The sequence below is a fragment of the Lutra lutra genome, chromosome 5, assembly GCF_902655055.1.
Source record: "Lutra lutra chromosome 5, mLutLut1.2, whole genome shotgun sequence".
Lineage (NCBI taxonomy): Eukaryota > Metazoa > Chordata > Mammalia > Carnivora > Mustelidae > Lutra > Lutra lutra.
The window spans coordinates 40,414,647-40,437,297 of NC_062282.1; the positions used below are offsets into that span (position 1 = coordinate 40,414,647).

Consider the following 22,651-nt stretch of genomic DNA (forward strand, 5'->3'; position numbering starts at 1 on the left):
TTCAGTGACCAGCATACCCTAAGTCCTTATTTCTTACAGAAAGTCCCAGTCCAGGGGTGCCTGGGTGGCTCAGTCAGTCAAGCGTTGGGTCATGATCCTTGGGCTCCCTGATCAGCAGGGAGTCTGCTTCTCCCTCTCCCCTGCTTGCACTGTCAAATAAATAAAATCTTTAATAAAAAAAAAAAAATCATACAAAAAACAAAAACACAAAAAAAGAAAGTCCCAGTCCAATAACCGCAGGAGAGTAGTTCAATAATAGCACTTTAAAAGTGCTTAGGATACTAAACTCCTTTAAATGCTTTCTGCATTTTAACTCTGATGAAGGTACTATTATCATGACCATTTTGCATACAAGGAACGTGGGGCACAGCAGGTAAAAAACCAGAGAATGCCAAAGCAGGCAGTATGGACCCCAAGGTCTAGGTCCCTTACCATTCTCTGTGCAGCCTCTTGGCCCAATCACCTACTTTGCAGCCGTCCCATGTTCCTATGCCAGGCTCTGGCAACAATGAGGCCCACAACCCAGCCCTGCACGGTGACACACCATGCTTGGTTGGGTGAAAAGATCCAGGAACTAAGGCCTGAGGTGGGGCGGGGCAGGCCCATTAGCACCTCTGAGCCAAAGCACAATGGATACCTTAGCCAGGCAAGGAGGAGCTGGATTTCTGCCACACTGATCCGCTAGGCCAGGCATCCCTGCAGCGTTCCGTCTATGCCTTCTGTCTAAGGCAGTGCCAAGGGCAGCCCTTGAAGGAGCCTCAATTCAGTTTTGGTAGTCAAAGGCTGGGAGAAGACGACTTAAATGAGACTAGGAGGGAAAAGGGGGACTTACCAACCAAGTCCTAGCTCTGATCATTTTAAATAGGTAGAAGTCAGGGCGCGGGGTGGGACAGGATCATGCAGGCCATTTCGGCTTTACAAACACCTCCAGATTACCACGCAATGGTTCCAGAACACAGCGCGCCAGACTACCTCCCAGGCTGCCCTAGCAGAATGGCCCCAAGCAGTTCTGCCTTCAGAAAAACGGGCCCCACAAGCTGCCTAAGACCAGCTTTCGCCAGCTTCAACAGTTTCTGGACTCAGCACTTCAAACCACCAGTTCCCTACCCTGGGAGTCTGGTGCCAGCCAGGACCCCGACCCTGGGAGCCCCTCTGTGGCTTGTGCCAGGGCAACCAAGTCCCCCAAGAGTCCAGTCTCCTCCCTCTCTAGGGACCAGGACACCCTTGGAAGCTCAACTCCTCTTAGCAGAAAAGTATAGGCAGAAGGTGTAAAGATCTGAGATGTGGGTTTATTTATCTGAACTAAGACCCTCCCCACCCCATAGCACTACCAACTTGGACTTAACCTTCTCCCAAACACCTACCAAAGAACTGCTAGATCAAATTCTTTTGGGGAAAGCACCCACCTGACTCCATCTTTCACGTCACAGTTACTCTGATCTCACATTGCTCGGTGCTTCCTCTCCAACAAGCCCGCCTCACACGAGTCCCTCTCCCCAGCCTTTCCAGAGAGTCCTCTGGCAGGGTGTATGTCCCAAGTAAGTTGATTAACTTTTCCAAGTCTCAGTTTTTACATCTGAAAAATGGAGCTGATACTAGTTATCTACTTCACAGGGCCCTTAGAAAGTGCCGGCCAACCTTGAAGGCATTCTGCTAAGTGAAGCAAGTCAGAGAAAAACTCTGACAGGACCTCGAGGCACAAACCAGCGCACAGATAGAACAGAATGGTAGTTGCCTGAGGCAGTTTGGAGAGTGGCAAAAATGGGTGAAATGAGTCAAAAACTATAAACTTTTAGTTACAAAATTAAAAAGTCCTAGGGATGAATGTACAGCATGGTGACTTTAGTAAAAGATACTGCATTGCATATTTGATGGTAGATCTACGAAGTTACAAGGAAAAAAAACTGTAACTATGAATGGTGAAGGATATTAACTCAATTCATTGTGGTGTTCATTCTGCAATCTATACAAACATCGAATCATTGTGTTGTACACCTCAGTTATACCTCACTTAAATACCTTCATTGTTGATATTGGCAGGTATTTTCTGCTCTGACGATGAGCAAGAGGAAGCATCAGAGAGGGGATCTGGAGTACATGTATTATTTCAGTGACTCCTCACCAAACCCAAGGGGGGATTAAGAGTAATTCTCCCCCACCTCGCAGAGGAATAAAGCATTGAGCAGTCACTTGCCAAAGATACAGTGAAGGTGAAGCAGGGCAGCTTACCCCGGCAGGTGGAGAGTAGGTGAACCACGAAACCCCTCCACACCCAGAAGTATCCCATCCAACCTCAATTCCCTTGAGATCTTCGAGGCTCTCCAGACCATTCCTACTCCTCTCGAGACTCAGGAAAAGGAAGGGCACCTGAGTAGCTCAAGCATCTGACTCTTGGTTTTGGCTCAGGTCATGATCTCAGGGTCTGGAGATCTAGCCCGGTGTCAGGCTCCACACTCAGCAGAAGGACTGCTTCTTTCCCTCTCCCTCCACCCCTCCGCACCCCCCTCTCCCCCCGACACACTCATGGTCCTTTTCTCTAGGATAAATCTTAAGGGTTGGGGGGGAGACAAAGGACAAGGAGTTCTAATACCCAGCGCTCTCAACCTCTCCTTCTCAAGGACACTGACTGGCTTCGCCTCATTCACTGAGGATATCTGAACCTGGCTCAGCCTCTCGCTTGGAGTCCTGCCATGGTTCTAGCAGCTTTGCCATCCACAAGCATGCTTCATCCAATGCCTTGGCTGTATTTCTTCTTCTCCTAACCTCCCATCTTTTCCATTGCCAACCGTGGCCACACTAGAGCTTCCCCTCAGAGAACAGCTCTACCTCTGCGATCTTAAGTTCAAATACCCTTCAGTCTAACCACACTGAACTCTCCTTCCCTCCAGTTTTCTTAACACTCCCGAGGACGCCTAATACTCAACCTCATCAAGACCACCAGTCCCTTGTGCATCCTTTACCTTGTTTGCCCTTCCAACAAGTCAGCTCACAGTCTGTCGCCTCAACCATGGTCCTGCCATTGTCCTAAATGTCTGGAAGAAAAAAAAATTCACAACCCCACCAGATTCAGGCCATTGTTCAGTCATGGCTTCTGAACTTCACACCACACAGCAACCGACACTTCCAGTTCCCCGGTCATTACTCGCCGTCGCTCTTTAGCTTCAAGCCCACTCAGCCAAGCCCATACTCCACCACATTTCAGTCACCATCAGCCACGGGACCTCCTAGTCTACTTCATCAGCATTTATCCATCTTCAGTTTGGCCCCATGTAAAGAGGAAAGGTGCCCCTCACTGTCCCCGGCCCCTCCAGCCCTGGCTCCTTCCTCTTCCCCTTCATGGAGCAATTCCCTGACAGACGTCACTGCAGCAGGGTCAACACCTCACCTCCTACCAGGCCTGAGCGCACCCTGGCCCACCCAAGTCAACGCAGACTCAAATCCAGTGGCCACTTTTCCATCTTTATTTTCATGATCTCTGGGCAACATTTAACACAACTGGCCACTTCCTCATTCTGAAAGATCTCCCTTCTCAGCCTGCTTGACTCCATACTCCCTGGGGTTTTCTTCCCAATCTTTCACTTCTCTCTCAGCCTCTGTTTCTGGCTCTTTTCCTTTTTTCCAAACCCACAAAAACTCCTTGCCTACTATATGCCTGCATGAACTTAGGGGCTGGGCTTCCTGGGGATTCTTCTCTTCCTACTCTGCATGACCCTCCCAGAGGGCAGGCTCATTCATGGTTTCAGGTATCATCTAAGTGGTGAAGACTGGGAGTGGAGACATTAGCCCAACCCGAGTTCAAGTTCTAACTCCCCCACACCACAGCCAGGACACTCCATTTCTCTAGACCATAGTTTTCTAATCTCGAAGATAACAGTAATGAAGAATACATGAGAAACACTTAACACTGTGGCTCCCACATGATAATATAATAGTCTATGGCAAGGGGGCGCCTGGGTGGCTCAGTGGGTTAAGCCGCTGCCTTCGGCTCAGGTCATGATCTCAGGGTCCTGGGATCGAGTCCCACATCGGGCTCTCTGCTCAGCGGGAAGCCTGCTTCCCTCTCTCTCTCTGCCTGCCTCTCCGTCTACTTGTGATCTCTCTCTGTCAAATAAATAAAATCTTTAAAAAAAAAAAAATAGTCTATGGCAAGGAACAACAAAGGCACCTACTGTTTTTTACTTCATCTCCAGGAGTCCTCTCTGAGCTCCCACCAACCTACATGAAACCTCAACTCGGATTTTGCACAAGCAGCAAAAACTCAGCAACACCAAGATTAAATTCCTTAATCTCTTTTCTCTATCATGCCGTTCCTTCAAGGGTGATCTACCCCAGTACATGACCCCACGAGCCACCCCAAAACTTATGGTGGTTTTAAAAGATGCCCACAAATTCTTCGACTTCCTCCTACCAAGAGGTGGTATCCATCTCCTGCCCTGGACCCTGAGCTCACCCGCGGGACTGCCCTGATGAACAAGATACAGTCCACGTGGTGCCACGAGGCTGCTGAGGCTCAGTCAGAAAAGACTGGCAGCTTCCACCAGTTTCCTTTGGCACATTCACAGTGAGACTTCCGCCTGGACGTGAGAAGTACAATCCCTCCGATGCAGCATGGAGACAGACCATGCAGAGAGATGCCCCCAGGAGTCCACACTCTTCAAGCCCCCAGCTGTTTGGCTGTTCCCAACCCCAAATGCAAGACAAGTGTATGAAGAAGACTTGAGATGAGCCCAGTCACCATTTGACTGGCTTCCTGAGGGATCCTGAGCGAGACCAGCCTAGCTGGCCCTAATTTACCTCCAGATTCAGGAGTCAACAAGTTCTTGTGCACGGCCACTCTTTGAAGGTGATTCGTTAACACGACAGAGAACCAGAATAATGCTCAAGCCAAAAATCTAAGGATTCCCTAAAATCGTTGTTCTCGCCTCCTACATCCAATTGCGGAATTGAAGCAATTCTTTAAAGCATCCACCTCTGCATATCGGTCCTACTCCTGACTGGTGGTGAATACCATCACTCCATTCCTGAACCAGGAAAACCACTCCCTGTCTTCTTGCTCCCATCTGGCCACCCTTCCCCATCCCTCACAGGGCAGCCGATCAGCCCAAGGCAGTCCAGGCAAACTTCGGAGGTTCCCATGGATGTGACCCTCACTGGGCTGTGCAGCTCCAAGCACATCCACTGCTCTTGACTCTGCTCCAGGCACACCAAGTCCTGGGAGGTCCTTGAAGTGTGGGGTTCACTTACCCCTGAGTCTCTGCACAAGCTGTTCCTTCTGCCTGGCTCTGCCTATCACTGGGCCAACTCAAGTCCAACACTACAGATTAAAAAGGACTCCTCTTGGAAGCTCTCTTGGGTCCTCAAGTCTAAGTTAAGTTTCCTCTCAGACACTCCCTCAGTAACCTTTACTTCCCGCTAAATGGAATGTGCCACTCCAAGATGTAACTGCCTATTTTTCATCTCTCAGAGTGTAAGTTCCCTGACAATAGGCCAATGGCTCACTCACTTGTATCTCCCTAGAGCCAGGACCACATCAGAACCTAAAAGGATCATAAAAATTAGAGTTGTTTCAGTGAATGACTGATAAATTATATCAAGGCAACTCCATCACTTAAGAAATAAAACTGGAAGAATGCAAGACAGCTAGCTCTTCCCGAAAGTATACAAAAAGGACTAAAATTTTTTTGAAATGAAATGAACACTTGAGATTACCTAATTAATCCCATCTTTTTACAAATGAAGAAACAAGTTAATGAGACTGATGGGCTTGCCCAAACCTCCACACCTGGTTGGTGGGAAGGACAGGAACAAAAATCAGGTCAATTAACTCCCATGGTATCACTGCGGACATGTCCGAATCTGAGTAAACCACACAGCTGAATAGCACAGGAATTTCAGAATATGGCCAGTAAGTTCTCAAGATTAGGAAGTCTGTTTTATAATCCTCTTGTATTATATTATTCTCATGCCTGAACATACAGAGTAGCTTTGGGCAACTTTCAATTTCTTTGGAGTACACACCCATCAGTATGGGTAGTGAGAAGGACTGACAATACAAGTAGTATTGGTGAGGATATGAAATAAGTAACTCTTACACTGGGAGAGGTCCAATTGGTTGGTACAGCTGCTTCAGAAAAATGTTGGCCAGTATTTAGTAAACCTGAACATACATGTACCCAGTGAGCCTGAAATTCCATTCTAACCAACGGAAGTTAGTATCTCTACCAAAAATATGCACTAGAAAGTTTGTAGCAGGTTCCAAATATCCTCAAAGTGAAAACAGTCTAAATGCCCAACAACAGAATGGATGGACAAGTAATGATATATTCATAATTACACTGCAACAAAAAAGAACAAATTACTGATTCATATAGTGTGGATGAATTACACAAGCATGCTGAGTGAAAGAAATCCTAAGCATATCTGTGATTCCATTTATGGGACATTCGAAATCAGGCAAACCTAATCTAGTTCAGTACTACCCGGGAAGGGACAGAGAGAGACTTCTGGAGTGTTGGAAAGGTTTTACATCTCTGTTTTGGGGGTGATAACACGATACAGGTACATATAAACTTAGCTGTACTTTTAAGACTTGAAGTACAACTTCAAGTGCACAATTAAAATTGAGTGAACAAAAAATCAAGAAAGATAGGTGCACGTCAGCTTTATAGAACCTTATGTTCAATGTAATACAATATAATCTCATTCAACCCTCAAAAGAGCCCTTAAGTTTTGTAAGTTATTATTTACTAGTCATGGTTGAGTTCAAAAAAATCTCTGAATTGGGACGCCTGGGTGGCTCAGTTGGTTAGGCAGCTGCCTTCGGCTCGGGTCATGATCCCAGCGTCCTGGGATCAAGTCCTGCATTGGGCTCCTTGCTCGGCAGGGAGCCTGCTTCTCCCTCTGCCTCTGCCTGCCACTCTGTCTGCCTGTGCTTGCTCTCTCTCTCTCTCTGACAGATAAATAAACAAAATCTTAAAAAAAAAAAAATCTCTGAATCAGAAGAGAAAGAAAGAGGGAATAAAAAATGATAGTTTAAAAAAAAGCAACTTTAATATTCTTTTTGGGACTTTTCTTTTTGTAGAACAGACCCAAAAGCGTGTTTTATCCAAGGTCAAGGACAACTTTAATGTCCAGCTCTTAAAAGGTACATGAAAGGATGTGTTCCTACATGATGTTTAGTTAACTCCACAAAGATTGTACACTGCCAGTTTTGAAGAGGAAAAAAATCCCTAAGGTGTCACTGACGCAGGGCAGGAGACAGGGGAAATCAAGGACATAGAGAGACTCACTTTGTCTACACTTCTATTGATACTATTATATTGAGTCATATGGACTCATACCAATCAGTACAGAAAAATCTAATGTGATTTTTTAAGTACAGTTTATTATGTTTTTATCAGTGCTAATCATCACAGCAACCTCTGATGCTGTCTCAATTTAGCACAAGAGAAAATTGTGATTGAGAGTGATTTGTCTTAGACCAGGTTCCCAGGATTTGACATTTTAGAAATAAGTGCATTCTAAATATATATATACCTTCATCCAAATGAACTTGAGGACTAATACAGGTATGTCATGTTTTTATTCTGCTAGATAAAAACATTCTGAGAGAGACACTATCATTCACTATCATTTCAGAGTAGACCATATAATCTAACATCTACAAAAAGTTGCAATATTTTAAGTCTCTAAATGTATGATTACTTTGCAACACTTTCCTGATTTTTCCATTTTGCTATGGACAGATATTTGGACAACACCTGAGATCACACAGGTAATAGGTGGAATACCCAGGAATCAAATACAGAAAGTCAAAGTTCTTTTTCTTCTCTGCTGCAATAGTAGGTACAGATTAAGATCATGGATATGTCACCAACCCTTATGACAACCAAGGCAGCTGTGAGGACTCCGCTCTGCCTAACCCTCGGTTTCCTCAAGAACAAGATAGGAATAAATACTCCAATACCACTCAGGGTTGGCGAAAGGGCTAAAGGAACAGCAGAATCCCATATTAAGCACTTCCTGCAGAATCAGAGAACAAATTCTCAAGGGTTAATCAGCAGCAGCACAAACTTTATTATGTAACTTTGACTTAAACACTGGCTGATTCTATGAAGCACCGTTTAAGTGCATTAATTACTAATATTAATTCATTTAATATCAAAAGCTTTAAAATGCAGGTACCTTTGGACCCTACAACTCTACTTCTAGAATTTGATCATAAAGCAGAAACACCCCAAATGATTAGAAACACTATGCAATAATCCCTCTTTTAGAGATTCACCATGTAATCTGCATATTAAAGGCTGTACAATATAGAAACTTGTTTTACTTTGATCCAATTTTTAAAGTTACTTGGCACGGGGGGCACCTGGGTGGCTCAGTGGGTTAAAGCCTCTGCCTTCGGCTCCGGTCATGATCCTGGGGTCCTGGGATCGAGCCCCGCATCGGGCTCTCTGCTAGACAGGGAGCCTGCTTCCTCCTCTCTCTCTCTCTCTCTCTCTGCCTGCCTGCCTCTCTGCCTGCTTGCGATCTCTCTCTGTCAGGTAGATGGATAAAATCTTTAAAAAAAAAAAAAGTTACTTGGCACGGGAATTGCTTTTTGTAACAAGACTCATTTAAGTACCAGAGAACTACCACTCTTGGGGCGCCTGGGTGGCTGAGTCTCTAAGTGTCTGCCTTCGGCTCAGGTCATGATCCCAGGGTCCTGGGATCAAGCCCTGCATCCTGCTCTCTACTCCACTGGGAGCCTGCTTCTCCCTCTCCCACTCCCCCTGCTTGTGTTCCCTCTCTCGTGGTGTCTCCCTCTATCAAATAAATAAATAAAATCTTAAAAAAAAAAAAAAGAATTACCACTCCTTATAATACACTAGCATAAAACATCCAGAATTTATGCAGAAGAGTCATTTCAGTGTTATTTATAACAGCCAAAATTGGAATAGAAAATATTCAATGGAAAGGTGATTAGTTAAAAAAAAATTATGGTTGTGAGTATATAATGCAGCAAACTAATGAAGAGAAACTTAAATTTTAAGTATCCATACAAGTAAAAAAGCAGGTTATGAAACTATCTTCATTACGATGAAAATGTTAACTGGTTCTTTCTGGGTTACTGGATTACAATTCCCCCCCACTGTGCTTTCCAAATTTCCTTTTACTTTAATAATATGTTACCAAAATAATCTGGCCTTTCACTGGCAAGAATAGGTATATATATGCAGAGATGTTAATAGGATTACAAAATGATTGTTATCAACTGTAAGACAGGAAGCATTAATATTGAAATGCAAATGAAATTTCATTTATAGGACTCACTGTGTAGTACTAACAAGTAAACATCTACAAAGCATGCCTCAAAACCAACACCTATGTTCTTCTGAGCTGCTCACAAAATGCAAATAAGATCTACATATAAAAGTATAAATGGTATTATCCAAACCAAAAACAAAAAACAAGTATCTATGGATATATATGAGTAACATTTATTGATCTCAAAAACAGGAAATTTTCAAGAAGGGTGGCAGGTTACAATTTCTGTAAAATTATATTTAATCTATTGTTAGTATATTCTTCATACATACATGCAAATGTAAAAATGCAAAAACAATGCATGAGAATGACACCCACTAACTTCAGTACAGAGAAGGGGGAGCAGCAGGCTTTAGCTCTAGCCTTAAAGGTTTTTTTTTTTTTTAAAAGCAGTTTTGAGCTAAAATGGTAAGATGTTAACAACTGTCCATCAGAGAGGTAGGTAGGTACACAGAAGTAGGTTTTATTATTTTCTGTACTTTTCTGAATATTAAAAATAAAACTTTGAAAGAGCTATATATTTTTTTAAAGATTGTATTTATGTATTTGATAGACAGAGATCACAAGCAGACAGAGAGGCAAGCAGAGAGAGAGGAGGAAGCAGGCTCCCCACTGAGCAGAGAGCCCGACGCGGGGCTCGATCCCAGGACCCTGAGATCATGACCCGAGCTGAAGGCAGCGGCTTAACCCGCTGAGCCACCCAGGCGCCCCTGAAAGAGCTATATTTTGTTGTAGCTCCTGACTCCATGATTAGGAACCGGTACAGTCCTTCGGTGCCTCAATCAGTGGCCCTGGGTGGTCATCCACTTCTCCAAGAGTAAGGCCAGGGAAGCAGCTACCCTGCTGGAAAAACACCCAAGAATCCCTCTCGAGGAGAGAGGGACACAATTCCGTGAGATAATTCCTCAACCCCAAGAAGCAGTCCAGAGGTCAGACCAGTGCCCAGCAAATCTAAGTACAAAGGAACCTGATAAATGAGACTGGCCGGCAAATCCAACTTTTCAAATGGGTCCTCCCAAAACCATGTAGGCGTGTTTGGCTATGAGCCAAAAAGCAGAGCACCAATGTTTATGCAAAAAAGAGTGGAGAAAAGTAGTTACACAAATGAAAGCAAAATTCCTGAGTCAGCAGCTCACCTGAAGGCACAAAGCCACGCCACTGCCCCCAGCAGGAACTGGGCTGTCCCTACACTCCTGCCAGGGCTTCTCCCAAGAAGCCACAGGACAGCAATCAAGAGACCTGTCAGTTCCCAGTATTGGGTCTGTGATTCATGCTGCCCATCTCACGTCCTCTCAGCTATCACCAGGTAGCCAGCACCACACTTTTCCAGGCACAGGCTTGGAATTCACCAAGCTGGGTTCACCCTCTAGCCCCCACACTCCATCTCACTGAACCTCAAGTTCCCTCTTTTCTAAGGCCGCGTTTTGTAAGTCGGTAGTCTCTGGTTAACAGGACAGATGGGAGGACGAAGTTAGGTGACAGGAGTAAGACACTTTGCACCATACTCGGTACACAGTCCCCTCGGATCCTGGTGATGGTGATCAAGGTGGTCAGGGTCCCTGCCCTGATCTGATGAAGGAAACAGACTCCAAGGACAGCCATCACCCTGGGGCCATTCAAGGGCTATCCACATCTTTATGTCAGCACTAGAAGTCAGAACTGGCTACATAATTTGTGAGGCCCAGGGCAAAATGAAAATGTTTTGCAAAGCATCAAAGATTCAGAGGATGGTCGAGCCCAGAGCATTAAACCAAATGTAAGGTCCTTCAAAGTCTGGTCTCCCACAGTCACGTGCCCCTGAAGGCAGACCTACTGGAAGTAAATGTGCTCACTCACTCACTCTGTAGACACTGGAAATGAAGGTCAACAAGAGCTCAGCTTTCTAGACTCACCCAAACACTGGAAGCATTTGGGCAGATGCGGGGGTGGGGGTATGGGGTGGGGATGGGGAACTACAGCATAACTAAAGGGGGCTGTAGACCTGAAAATAAATAATTCAATTTGTGAGAAGTTATCAAGAGGAAACTGCTGTTTCCTTGTTCTCTGCCATGCACTTACCAGAACTTCCCTAAAAGTCTTTCCTTCTTCCCAGTCTACCTCAGAAACGAATTATTTATAGTGAGTATCAGGGGAGTGTGCCCAACTGAAATCCATAGGCAACACTGCCAGGGGCCTCGTGTCTGCTGGGACAGCCTCACTTCCCAGGCAGCACTTGGCAAGGGAGCACAGCAGGCCTCAGACAATCGGCCAACTAGGTCCTCAGTCTCAGTGACCTCTTCAGAAAAGAACTGGAACTTGTGACAGGCAAGAGGGTGCCCCTGCAGTGACAGTAGGACAGAGTGGCCGAGAAATCCATTTGTGGCCACTTGATGAATCATTAGATGGTGACGGTCAGTCACCTCAGTGACCAGAGTCAGTACATTGTGGGACAAGAAGCTCAGGACACAACGCAGTTGTTCATATTCAGCCTTCTCCTTAACAGTCATTTAGCAAAGCCAAGTTCTTGAGAACAAGGGAACCCTGGTCAGCCTCCTCAAGACCCCTGGTTTGGTGTGGTTTTTTCCCTTTTACCCTTTACTTGAGCAGCCGCACAGTAATTACATAAAATACACTGTAAAAATTTCAATGGTCTCCCAACAGCTTCAACACCAAGCTGAAGGAAGTCTACAAACCCAGCTCTATTCCTTAGCTTGTGTGAACTTGGGGAAAGGACACCACCTTTCTGAGCCCTGTTTTAATGCCATTACGCGGGAAAGCATTTACGAAGTTATCTGGCACACAGTAAGCGCTCTATAAGTGAACTCATGCTTCACTCCTCCACCCCCAGCATGCCAACAAGCACATGGCTTAGGCTCCCAGAGACCGTGAATCGTTCCTCCTGTGGGACTTTTCTTAGGACTCCCACTTCCAGACTTCTAAGACTGCAGCAATAGAAGCTGGAGAAACAGAGCAAATGCCTCCAAGTCGGAGGTCCTGCTTAATGGTACAGATGTTCTTCAAATTTTTTTGCCGTTCCAAGTCCAGATGGTAGATCTATCCTTGCATTAATCTTATGATTCAAAGAATATTTACATACAGTTAAGAATAAAACTTGTTTGGCCTCTATGTTATAGTCAATTTGACCACAGTCAGAACATACAATTTATAATGTTCATTCAGGGTTAAACACACACTTCAAATTTAACCAAGCACCAAATAAAATCCAAATGTGCCTTTACTCCTCTTTTCAAATAGGCACATTAACAACTTACTAGTACCTATAGGCTCTATTGTTCGAAGCGGATCATGAGTTTCTGTTCTTGATCAGTTGGTTTTTATTCTGTAGATTGTGATATACTTGTGCTGACTTTCTCACCCAATCTTCTCCCCTGACACCCTAGTCTTTACAATGGCAGGTACAGCCTTGGACCAAGAAACTAGGCCAGGTTCACCAATCTATATGCGAAATATAAAACGCTGGCCTTAAATTCTAAACACAGTATACAAATGCAATGATCATGAGTTGACAATTAGCATCCAAGACTCATCAACCATTTTTCAGTTGCCACATTTTCAACTCTAACTCTGCATTTTAGTTCACAATAAAACAAAAACATGTAAAACAAGAAACCTACCAGAAAGCCAGGGAGCACATCAGAAGCTACCTTCTCTCTGATGCACCTTTGGCATCCTGTCCTGCCATGGACTCCCCTAGAGCCACATGCCTGGCCGTCCTACCGCCAAGGGGACCTCAGCCGGGAGCACATTCTCCCAGGACTTTCAGGGCCATACACAAAGCAGGGAGTTCCATGAATATTTGCTGAAATGGATGAAAATATCAACATGTGATAATATTAAAATATCAAGGGTCTTATGACATCCTACTTGCTGATTACTACTCCAAATCTTTCCACATACTAGCACTAGTTTAAAAATTAGCCCAATATGGACATTTGGGAGGGTATGTGCTATGGTGAATGCTGTGAAATGTGTAAACCTGGTGATTCACAGACCTGTACCCCTGGGGATAAAAATACATTATATGTTTATAAAAAAATTTAAGAATTTAAAAAAAAAAAAAAAAAGCCCAGCATTTACCAGTAAGAAATTATTAAGGTCTTAAGAATAAGCGATGTAATCACAATACAATAACATTCTATATGGGGGGGCGGGGAGAGAGGTGCTGTTTATAAATCCCTTTCTTTCCCTCCATAATCTCATTTAATTATCATAAGCAGAATGCATTTTTCTGTTTTGACGGCAGAAGGGGGGGAAAGGTAAAATTCTAACCAGTCAACAAGAGCTAGGACAGAAAGAAAATATGAAACTGAATCTAGAAGTTGATCTTGTCCAACCCACCAGGAAAACCTGGTAGATGTGTTTCTCTTTCGTTACAACTAGATTTTCTCCTACCTTACTCCCTCGCTAGTTCTACCTGTCAAGAGATAGTAAGATGCCAGTACTGCCTGTTGGAACAATACCAAATCTTTATCCACAGACCAGACAGGTATGACCATGGCCTTTCAAGTCCAATGTGAAGGTGGAGGAAAGGTGTGTGGCCTTCTAAGCCAATTTCCTTAACCAGAAAACATGAGGTTTTTATATTTAAATTGTCACCCAGGCCAAACAAAGTATCTTGATAATCTTGAAGTGTAAAGGATACATTCTGCATTCCCCAGAACAAAACACCTAATCCAAACAGATTTTATCTTGTCTGTTTAGAAGCGGGTAAGAAAAGCAGGGCTGTCCCTCCATCTCAGTGATTCCATTCAACAAATACTGCACTGGGTGATATTTACTTAGAGTTAGCAAATTACCACTATATCCCTGAACTGAATTAAAAAACCCGGTCTTGAATATTACAGCATGATCCCTGTCCCTTACCTTACTGGTCACCCCTAATTGAGAACATTTCTTTTTAAGAAAATCAACAACAACCTCAAAGATCAGTCAGCTACATCACCTGCTTCAATACCCACAGTACTATTATAAACTATTAAAATAACACCTACCTTTCTCCCATCTCTCTTCCTTTCTAATCTTGAAGTAAAAAAAGGTTAAGTGATGACATTCCATCCAAAGAACAATGGACAATACATACACAGAGCTCCCTCTTCCAGCTTCCAACAGCAGCAACAAGAAAAGTCAAGCACCGATTAAAAAAGAAAAGCTAGCATACACTACTATTCTCGTCAAGTGGACACGGAGCTGTAGTCCACAAGCCCAGCAAAACCTGAAGAGCCAATCTTGTCAAGGAAGGAGCATTTTTTTCTGGAAGTCAAAGAACTTGAGAATTGATTTTAAAAATAAAATGCCAGATGCAGTCAATGGAATTGATTTTTTTCCAGAAATTGTTTTTTAATAGACCCCATATAAAGATTATGTATAAGCAAATGAGTCAATTTGAAAAACAAGAAGAGCGGAATGTGTGGCACGTCATTTTCTGAGTTGATAAGAAGTAAACACAAAAGCATGACTCTGAAGTATCTTTTAACTGAAACTGGACTGAAAAATTGGACTTCATGTTTAAGGATTGTCTTAAATGTTTTCACAGGAGATGCTTGGCACACTCATACAAACTGACTTATTTCCTTTAAGTTTTTATTTAACAGCTTCACTGCAGTTGTGATTTTTTAAGCTTGAAGTTACAAAATGCTATTTTTTAGTACCAGTGCAATAGGGTATGTGGGGGCGTGGCAGGTTAAACCAAAAGGCTATGTCAAATTTGGGGCCCAATGATTTTAACACAAGCCTGTTAGTAAACTGCCAAGCAAATTAATCTGCTTTTTAGGTACCCTGAAGCCCCACTAACAAATCATTCACCACCTTTAGATAATCCACCTAGAAATTAACCTGAGTAATCACCAATTTTCAATCCCCGAACCCCAAATGTTTTGGTGGTTTTGACACCTTGGTTTTGTGATGCTATTTGTAAACTTAAAACTCATCCACTAAAGAAATACAATGATCAGAACCACCAGACTTCCTTTTTAGGAACTACTCAAGTATATAAAATTAGCTTTTAGTAGTACAGGTAATGTCACCCTTTCCTATTTGGAATTATTCTCAACAAACTTTGGCTTTGAGTGGACTACAAAACAAAACCATAGTATTGTATTTTACCTGGCAAGCTACAAAATAATCAGTTACTTGATTTAGAAAATCTAAAACACTTGGCAACTCAACCTACAGGGCACTCTGAATTTTAAAGGACACGCATAATCAGATAACCTCTTTAACTGGCTCCAGGTATGGGTGGATAATGTCCCTTTATCACAAAGATAACTGACGTCAACAAATGAACAAAACAGAATTTGAACTCAATTTTTTTCTCTCTGCTCCATTCACAAGGTCGTGCGTTAACATCAATCACCACCCTTCCCCACAAGACAAAAACAAGCCATTAAGCTTTAGGGGAAACATTTCCTTCACGTAAACTAGAGTTAAGTCCAAAGACAAGAAAACCGTACAAAACCCGTCCTTATCCAGCATTTCTCGATCATGAAAGCTTCACACAGTCTTTCTTAGAAGAGCATTAAGTTTAATTCCTAGAAGGCAATGGCAAATCTCTTCCAGGGCAATCTATAGTAAAATCGACTGCATGTGTCCAACAAGATCACAGAAGGGTCAATGTTTTTAGCCAGCTACTGCAACTCTACGTAACTGCGGTCTGAGCTAACAAGATAAACCTGGTAATTGTATAGGATCGAACACAGCCAATGTCAGTGAGGTTCCCCTTGAACACACACATGCAGCTCCGGGGAAAGAGAATTTCTGGAACAATACAGGATGCTTGCATAATTCCACAAAAACACCAGTGCATTATTAAAATACTGCTCAGCCCCAGCATTGTGCTGACACTTCCCACCTAAACTTCTCAGCACAAGCCTGGCCTAAAAACAGCTAAGATCCAGGGTAAAAGCCACAAGCACCCACAAGAGGTACAGTGGGACAATGCCTGCCCTACCCAGTCCCGACCAGGCTGCGATGTAGTTTAGTCCCGTCTACTTTACGGTAATGTGCTTTTAAACCCTCGCCACGACCGAGGTCATAGCTTTAGAGATCTAATAACAACCAAATGACCGGGGCTGCCGGGCACTTAGTAAGCCATTCTGGTTATGGCTCTTTAATAGTACCTGGAGTTCTGCTAAAGAGAGCACAAAACTCCTGCCTCCCCGGAAAGAAAGTCCTTTTCGGGGAGCGCAGAGGGAAGCAAAGAACCTGATCGCGGGCAGAGGACGCCCCGCCGCCGCGGCCCCCATCTCTCCGGCACCCCCAGCACGCCCCTCTCCCCGCAGCGGGGTGACCGGGGCCGCACCTTTACCTGTCAGCTCCACCACCCCCTCCGCCCTGCCGGCCGCCCCTCGGAGTCCCAGCACAGAGCAGGCTGCAGGAGAAAGAACCCCAAAGGCATCCCATCCCAAAGAAAGCTAGCAAAAAGGCTGTTCCTCCAGGCGGAGGGACATCGGGCACGTCGGGTTCCGAGAGACGACACTCCACCCCTGTCCCTCACCTACCAGATAATCCATGTACAGAAACGCCTCAGTTATCCGGAGATCAGACATCCGGCAGCCTAAAGCATCCGGAACGGCTCCGAACCCGGAAAAAAAAGCAGCTTCTCGGGCTGCGAGCGAGCAGCCCCTGAAAAAGCCAGCAACAACGAAAATAGCCGAGAGCAGCCGAACAGCCGAAGATTACACAAGGGGCGCGGCGATTGGCCGGGCAGGCGGGCGGAAGGAAAGGAGAGCGCTCATTGGCTGCGGTGCCTATAAAAGGCAGGCCACTGCGGGTGGCAGGAGAGAAGCGCGGGAGCGGCAAGGGCGCTGGTTCCTGTGAGCTGGGCGGAGGGCGGGGGCTGGGGCTGCGCAGGCGGAAGAGCGAGCCGGGAAGAGCGAACAATCTGCCGGTGCTGCAACTGCCCGAGTTCTGCGTGCTCCCGTAGCCGCCTCTTCGGGCGGAGCGGAGCAGAACTGTGCTCCAGTGCAGGAGAGCCGTAGTGTCCCCTCCCGCCCTCAGTAGGAAGCGAGCCCTGAAGCGGGAGACGTGGTGGCCACCGACACCTAACGCCGCTCTCCCGAGTGATTTCCTGCGGGCTCCGCGGCCTCTAGGCAGCACTGAGGGGGCGCCTAAGGAATGTACTCTCCACAGGCGGGCCTGTGACGGGGTAGCCCCAACCCCCCACCTTGAGGATGTGAATCTTCGAAGCGGACAGCTCCAGCCCGATGTCCCTCAGGATACACAGAAGCTTAGGACACAGCCAGGGGTAACCCACGGGGCTCCCTTAGGACACCAGGTTACCCTCAGATTTCATTGTCTACCACGTGAAAGGAAAGAAAAAAAGAAAGTTGAGGGACAAGGTAGACCTCAAACACCGGAAAGAAACTGTCAGGTCTTCACAGGCTTGGCGTCCAATTACACTGAGCACAAGTCCATCATCGCTAAAGAAAATGAGCGATGGAACAAGCAGCTGTCTGGCCATGTAATGTACTATCGTGACCCGCTATCCTGGTTAAGAGTAAGAGTCTAAGCAGGTGCATTTGAGGTTTGTGCATTTCCTGGTAAATAACTGGGGGAAGGTCTGAATCAGTCAAGAAGCTAAGTAAGAACACAAGAACACTTAGGTTTTGGTTTTTGTTTAAGATTCAGGCTGAACAACGACACAATGCCAGACATACCAACTTAGGCTCACATGATTGAAGTACCGCAGCCACTGCCACCCCCGCCCCCCACATGGTTCTTACCTGTATTATTAGGGCTTCCCTACAAAAACGTTTTAATAGTAAAACTTCAACTGGAATTTTCCTGAAGAGATTGCCCGACTGTATAAATGTTTGAGGGGTTGGATTTTTATTTTCCACCTAACTTGACACCTTCCCTTTTTGCATCCTCGAGAACGCATTTCCTTATGGTAAGTTTACCTGCAGCTGCCAAACAATGGAATCCACCATCAATGTGCAGGAAGGGAATGCAGCCCCTTACAGGGACCTTCAGGTGAGTGGACCATGTGATTTGGGGGTTTTGGTCTCTTCTCTCTGAACGAACCTGTTTCCTCAACTAAATATTGAGAATTCCTGTGGCCAGAGGATTTTATTTTTTTAAGGAACTGAAAGACAAATATACACTTAGTATAGAACTTGACTTTGTTGATCAGATTTACACACAAAGTTGTATAAATTAAACTTCTGCAGAAATGTCAATGACTTTTGCCCATTCAGGGGCTAGCTTGACTCAATTGCACTAAGCCAGTAGATCCAATTTTGATTGATTTATCAGAATGCCAAGAACACATAGTTTTAGAAGAGATTTTGACCTGGATTCTAAAGTGATGAGCTTCACTAAACCTACAGCACAATTGGTTGAAATTGACAGAAGTCACAGTCCTCTCAAATTTGCTAGCAAAAATAATTCAAATAGACCAGAAACCTTTTGGTTTTTTGTTTTTTTTTTGTTTGTTTGTTTGTTTTTCCTTTCCATGAATACGCATACTACAAATAGGATAAAGGGCTGAGTTAGCAAAAGAGACACTTTGTTCCATTGTCTTAGTGAAAACTGAGGTCTTGACTACTGCCAAGTCAGACTTTTGAAAAGCCTATCCGTTTCTCTGCAGGGGAAGATAACAGCTCAGGAGCAACTGCCTTCTGCCTTCCTTTAAAAGATAACCTTAGGGGCGCCTGGGTGGCTCAGTGGGTTAAGCCACTGCCTTTGGCTCAGGTCATGATCCCAGGTCCTGGGTTTGAGCCCCGCGTCGGGCTTTCTGCTCAGCAGGGAGCCTGCTTCCTCCTCTCTCTGCCTGCCTCTCTGCCTACTTGTGATTTCTCTCTGTCAAATAAGTAAAAATCTTTAAAAAAAAAATAAATAAATAAAAATAAAAGATAACCTTAAAAGGCTCCTCAACAGAAGGTCCTTACTCTAAACATGGTTCATCCAATTTCTAGGAATGAGTAAATGGGCTCAAAGCAGGGAGATGAAAGAATTTACTTCAAGTTCCCAAAGTCTGCACCAGAGTATTCACCATATTCCACACTATTTGTACATTCTGACACCAAGGAAAACCTTGTGTATGAGGTATTAAAAAATCCTAAGCAACAATGTACACAGTAGCCGAACTATGGACAGAGCCCAGATGTCTGTCGACAGATGAATGGATAAAGGTGGTGTGTGTGTATGATATTACTCAGCCATTAAAAAAATGAAATCTTAACATTTGCAACAACATGAATAGAACTAGAGGGTGTTATGCTAAGTGAAATAAGTCAGAGAAAGACAACATAATTTCACTCGTATATGGAATTTAAGAAACAAAACAGAGGATCGTAGGGAAAGGGAGGGAAAAATAAGAGGAAGTCAGAAAGGGAAACAAACTTTAAGAGACTCTTAACTCTAGGAAACAAACTAAGGAAGGATTGCCGGTGGGGGGTGTTAAGGGGGATTGCGTGTGGACCCTAAAGAGGACAGGAGGGCTCATGATACAATGAGCATTTGGTGTTACATGCAACTGATGAATCACTAAATTCTACCCCTGAAACTAATAATACAGTATGTTAATTGAATTGAAATAATTTTTTTAATCCTATATTACCTTTTGGAAAAGAATCTTCAAAAACCTGAAGCTTCAGAACTCCATATGGAGCACATTTTTCCAGGTAGATGTTAGTCTCCTGGGATGTGTGTATACCTTTGTGCAGAGGAAAGAGACTAACTTCATTAACTGGGATGAGCAGATACCACACTACCCACTTTGGGAAGCGGCAGTATTAGCTGATGGCTATTACTATTGGGTAGTCACCCCAATATGTGCTTTATAAAGTGTGGAGGGGTAAAAATGCATTCTCTTCACCATATACCAATTAACAGACTGCAGTCTTGAATAAGACACAGTCTATTAATATAGCCCTGACTTTGCTCCCAATAAAATGAACGACCCTCTTCCAGACACCTGACATGTATAAACTCATGAGGCAATTGCATTACGACAAAGATTTTGAGGAAAGAGGCTCTCACTGTTGCCTGTCAAAAGCAAGAAGAAATTCTTTTTTGACTGGCCATAGTCTACGATTTTATGCAGACTGTTAACTAGCCAGATTTAGAGGAAAGTTTGTTAAAGCATCACTTACAGGAAACAAATGCATTTTTGCAATTTTGTCTCCCAAATTCTACCATCTAGAAAACCCAACATATCAGTGGCCATTTCCATTTACTGGTTTTCATTGTTTTGTTTTGTTTTTTAAGATTTTATTTATTTATTTGACTGAGAGAGAGATCACAAGTAGGCAGAGAAGCAGACAGAGAGAGGGCGAAGCAGGCTCCAGCCAAGCAGAGAGCCCGACACGGGGCTCAATCCCAGGACCCCGAGATCATGACCTGAGCCGAAGGCAGAGGCTTTAACCCACTATGCCCCCAGGCACCCCTGGTTTTTGTTGTTTGATAGAACTTATGGAAGAGTACAACTTTTACTAGTTTTGTATCATGCCCTCACTTTATATAAACTTAACTGTATCCTGAAACTTCATAAATGTTTCATGGCTATGTAAAGTTCTATAGAAATGCACTACAATAAATTCCTTCTTAGATACTATTGTATATAACCCAGTGAATGTTTGCTTATAGGAGTATTCACATCTCCTTATAAGAATTACCCTAAAAATATTCTAAAAGTGAATTATTGGTTCAAAGGGTATGAACACATTTAATACTCATTTTTGTACTAGCTTATAGGCTTCTGTCCCCTGCTCTCGACTCCAAAGTGGGAAATGTTTATCCTGCCTCATCTTGCTTTGAGTATATGCCTTAATAGCTGAGAGATGGTGTCTTTCATTAGGAAGACTCTTAAACTATGGATGCTTCTTTTTCAGAAGTGGTGGTATCCACTTAATTCTGCAGAGGTCATTGGGCAATTTGCCTATTTACTGCCTCCAATAACTTCTAGGACCTTAACATTTTTTTCCCCAGCTCTGCTCTTCCTGTTCCAGGTGGCCATCCTGATACCCATCCCCAACCACCTCTGATTTACCCCAGGCCCTTTCTCAGCTTCTTACACTTGAACAAGGTACCATTATGTCCTAGAAGGTGAACCTCCTATGAAGCTGCTAACAGAACTTAATTTATAAATGGAAGAGGTCAGAAGATTAGAGGTTTGAATTAAGAGGATTTTCTGATCCTAGCATGGTAGCCTACAAAACTAGAGGGAAACTTAGCTGTAATGATGGGACTCTTGCAACTAGAAACTTTCAAGTCTAAAACATCTCCATGTCAGCTTAAACTTGTTTTGTCTCCAGTAAGCGGATATCAAAGTCCCACATGTCTAATTTTTAAGGATTAGTGGCCTGGCAATCATGAACATTTGCCACTACTTAGCTAGATGAGCTTGGGTGGGTCACTTGTTTCTTCTGTTGACTCAACTATAAGATAGAGTTGAACTAATCACTAGATTATTAAGGACCGTTTGATATCTAAAAATCCATACTCCTAGTTGGGGAACATGGACTTGTTCTAAACGGATAACTTCCCTCTTCCAAAAGAATTTGCTGGGTCTTGAAGTATGAAAACAAGACAAGACATTTCAAATGAAGACTCATCACTTCAAGGGGTAAATATAAAAGAAAGAACTAGACCTCGCAAGCAAACACTACCCAAGCACCACGTTTTAAGAAGCTGTCAATCCCCCTGATACCTCCCCAGGATCATTTAATCTTAGTACTGCATTGCTGATTAGTTTCCTATTGGCGCTATGACAAATTACTACACACTTGGTGACGTAAGATACAAACTTATTCTCTTACACTTCTGCAGGCTAGAAGTCCTGAGACTTATGGGGCTTAAAAAAAAAAAAAAATGATCAAGTAGCTGGCAGGACTGGTTTCTTCTAGAGATTCCAAGGGGAGAGTTTTTTAGCTGTGCTCCCACTCATGTTCATTCTCTTTTAAAATCTTTAAAAATCCTAAAAATGGTGATAGTTACACAAATCTGTAAATACACAAAAACTGTATACTTTAAATGGGTGAATTGTATGTGAATTCTCAAGGTTACTTTTTAAAAAGTATGAATAGGGGAAGAAAAACTCAAATGCCAGATGAGAAGTAAACAGAATTATAAACTGTTTGAATACAATTAGAGTACCCTGGGGCTGCATCACCATGTCTTAATTCTTTCTAGAACTGGGAGTTTATCTCCTTCCTTAGGCATGGGTAAATTATGCTTGTCACTTTGGATTTCCATGGAAGTATTTGCTTTTCCTGTATATCGTAAGATCAGGGTGTTAGATTAGATAATGGCTCCAAAGATATCCAGTCTTAATTTGTAGAACCTGTGAATGGTACCTTGGAAGGCAAAAGTGACTTTGTAAGTGTGATAAATTGAGAATTTT

General features: G+C 43.7%; 1 protein-coding gene and 1 pseudogene across 2 annotated transcripts in view; one reads left to right on the plus strand and one right to left on the minus strand.

Annotated features, from left to right (window-relative positions):
* Positions 1 to 16,961, minus strand: part of ARL15 (ADP ribosylation factor like GTPase 15) — a 404,995-nt gene extending 388,034 nt beyond the window's left edge. For both annotated transcript variants that reach the window (XM_047731737.1, XM_047731735.1), the window contains exon 1: positions 16,806 to 16,961. In XM_047731737.1, the coding sequence (XP_047587693.1) occupies positions 16,806 to 16,853 (48 nt within the window). In that variant the 5' untranslated portion in view covers positions 16,854 to 16,961. The remainder of the gene's footprint in view (positions 1 to 16,805) is intronic.
* A 1,261-nt stretch (positions 16,962 to 18,222) lies between these two features.
* The window catches only part of LOC125101137 (60S ribosomal protein L12-like), a 29,976-nt pseudogene continuing 25,547 nt past the window's right edge, over positions 18,223 to 22,651 (plus strand).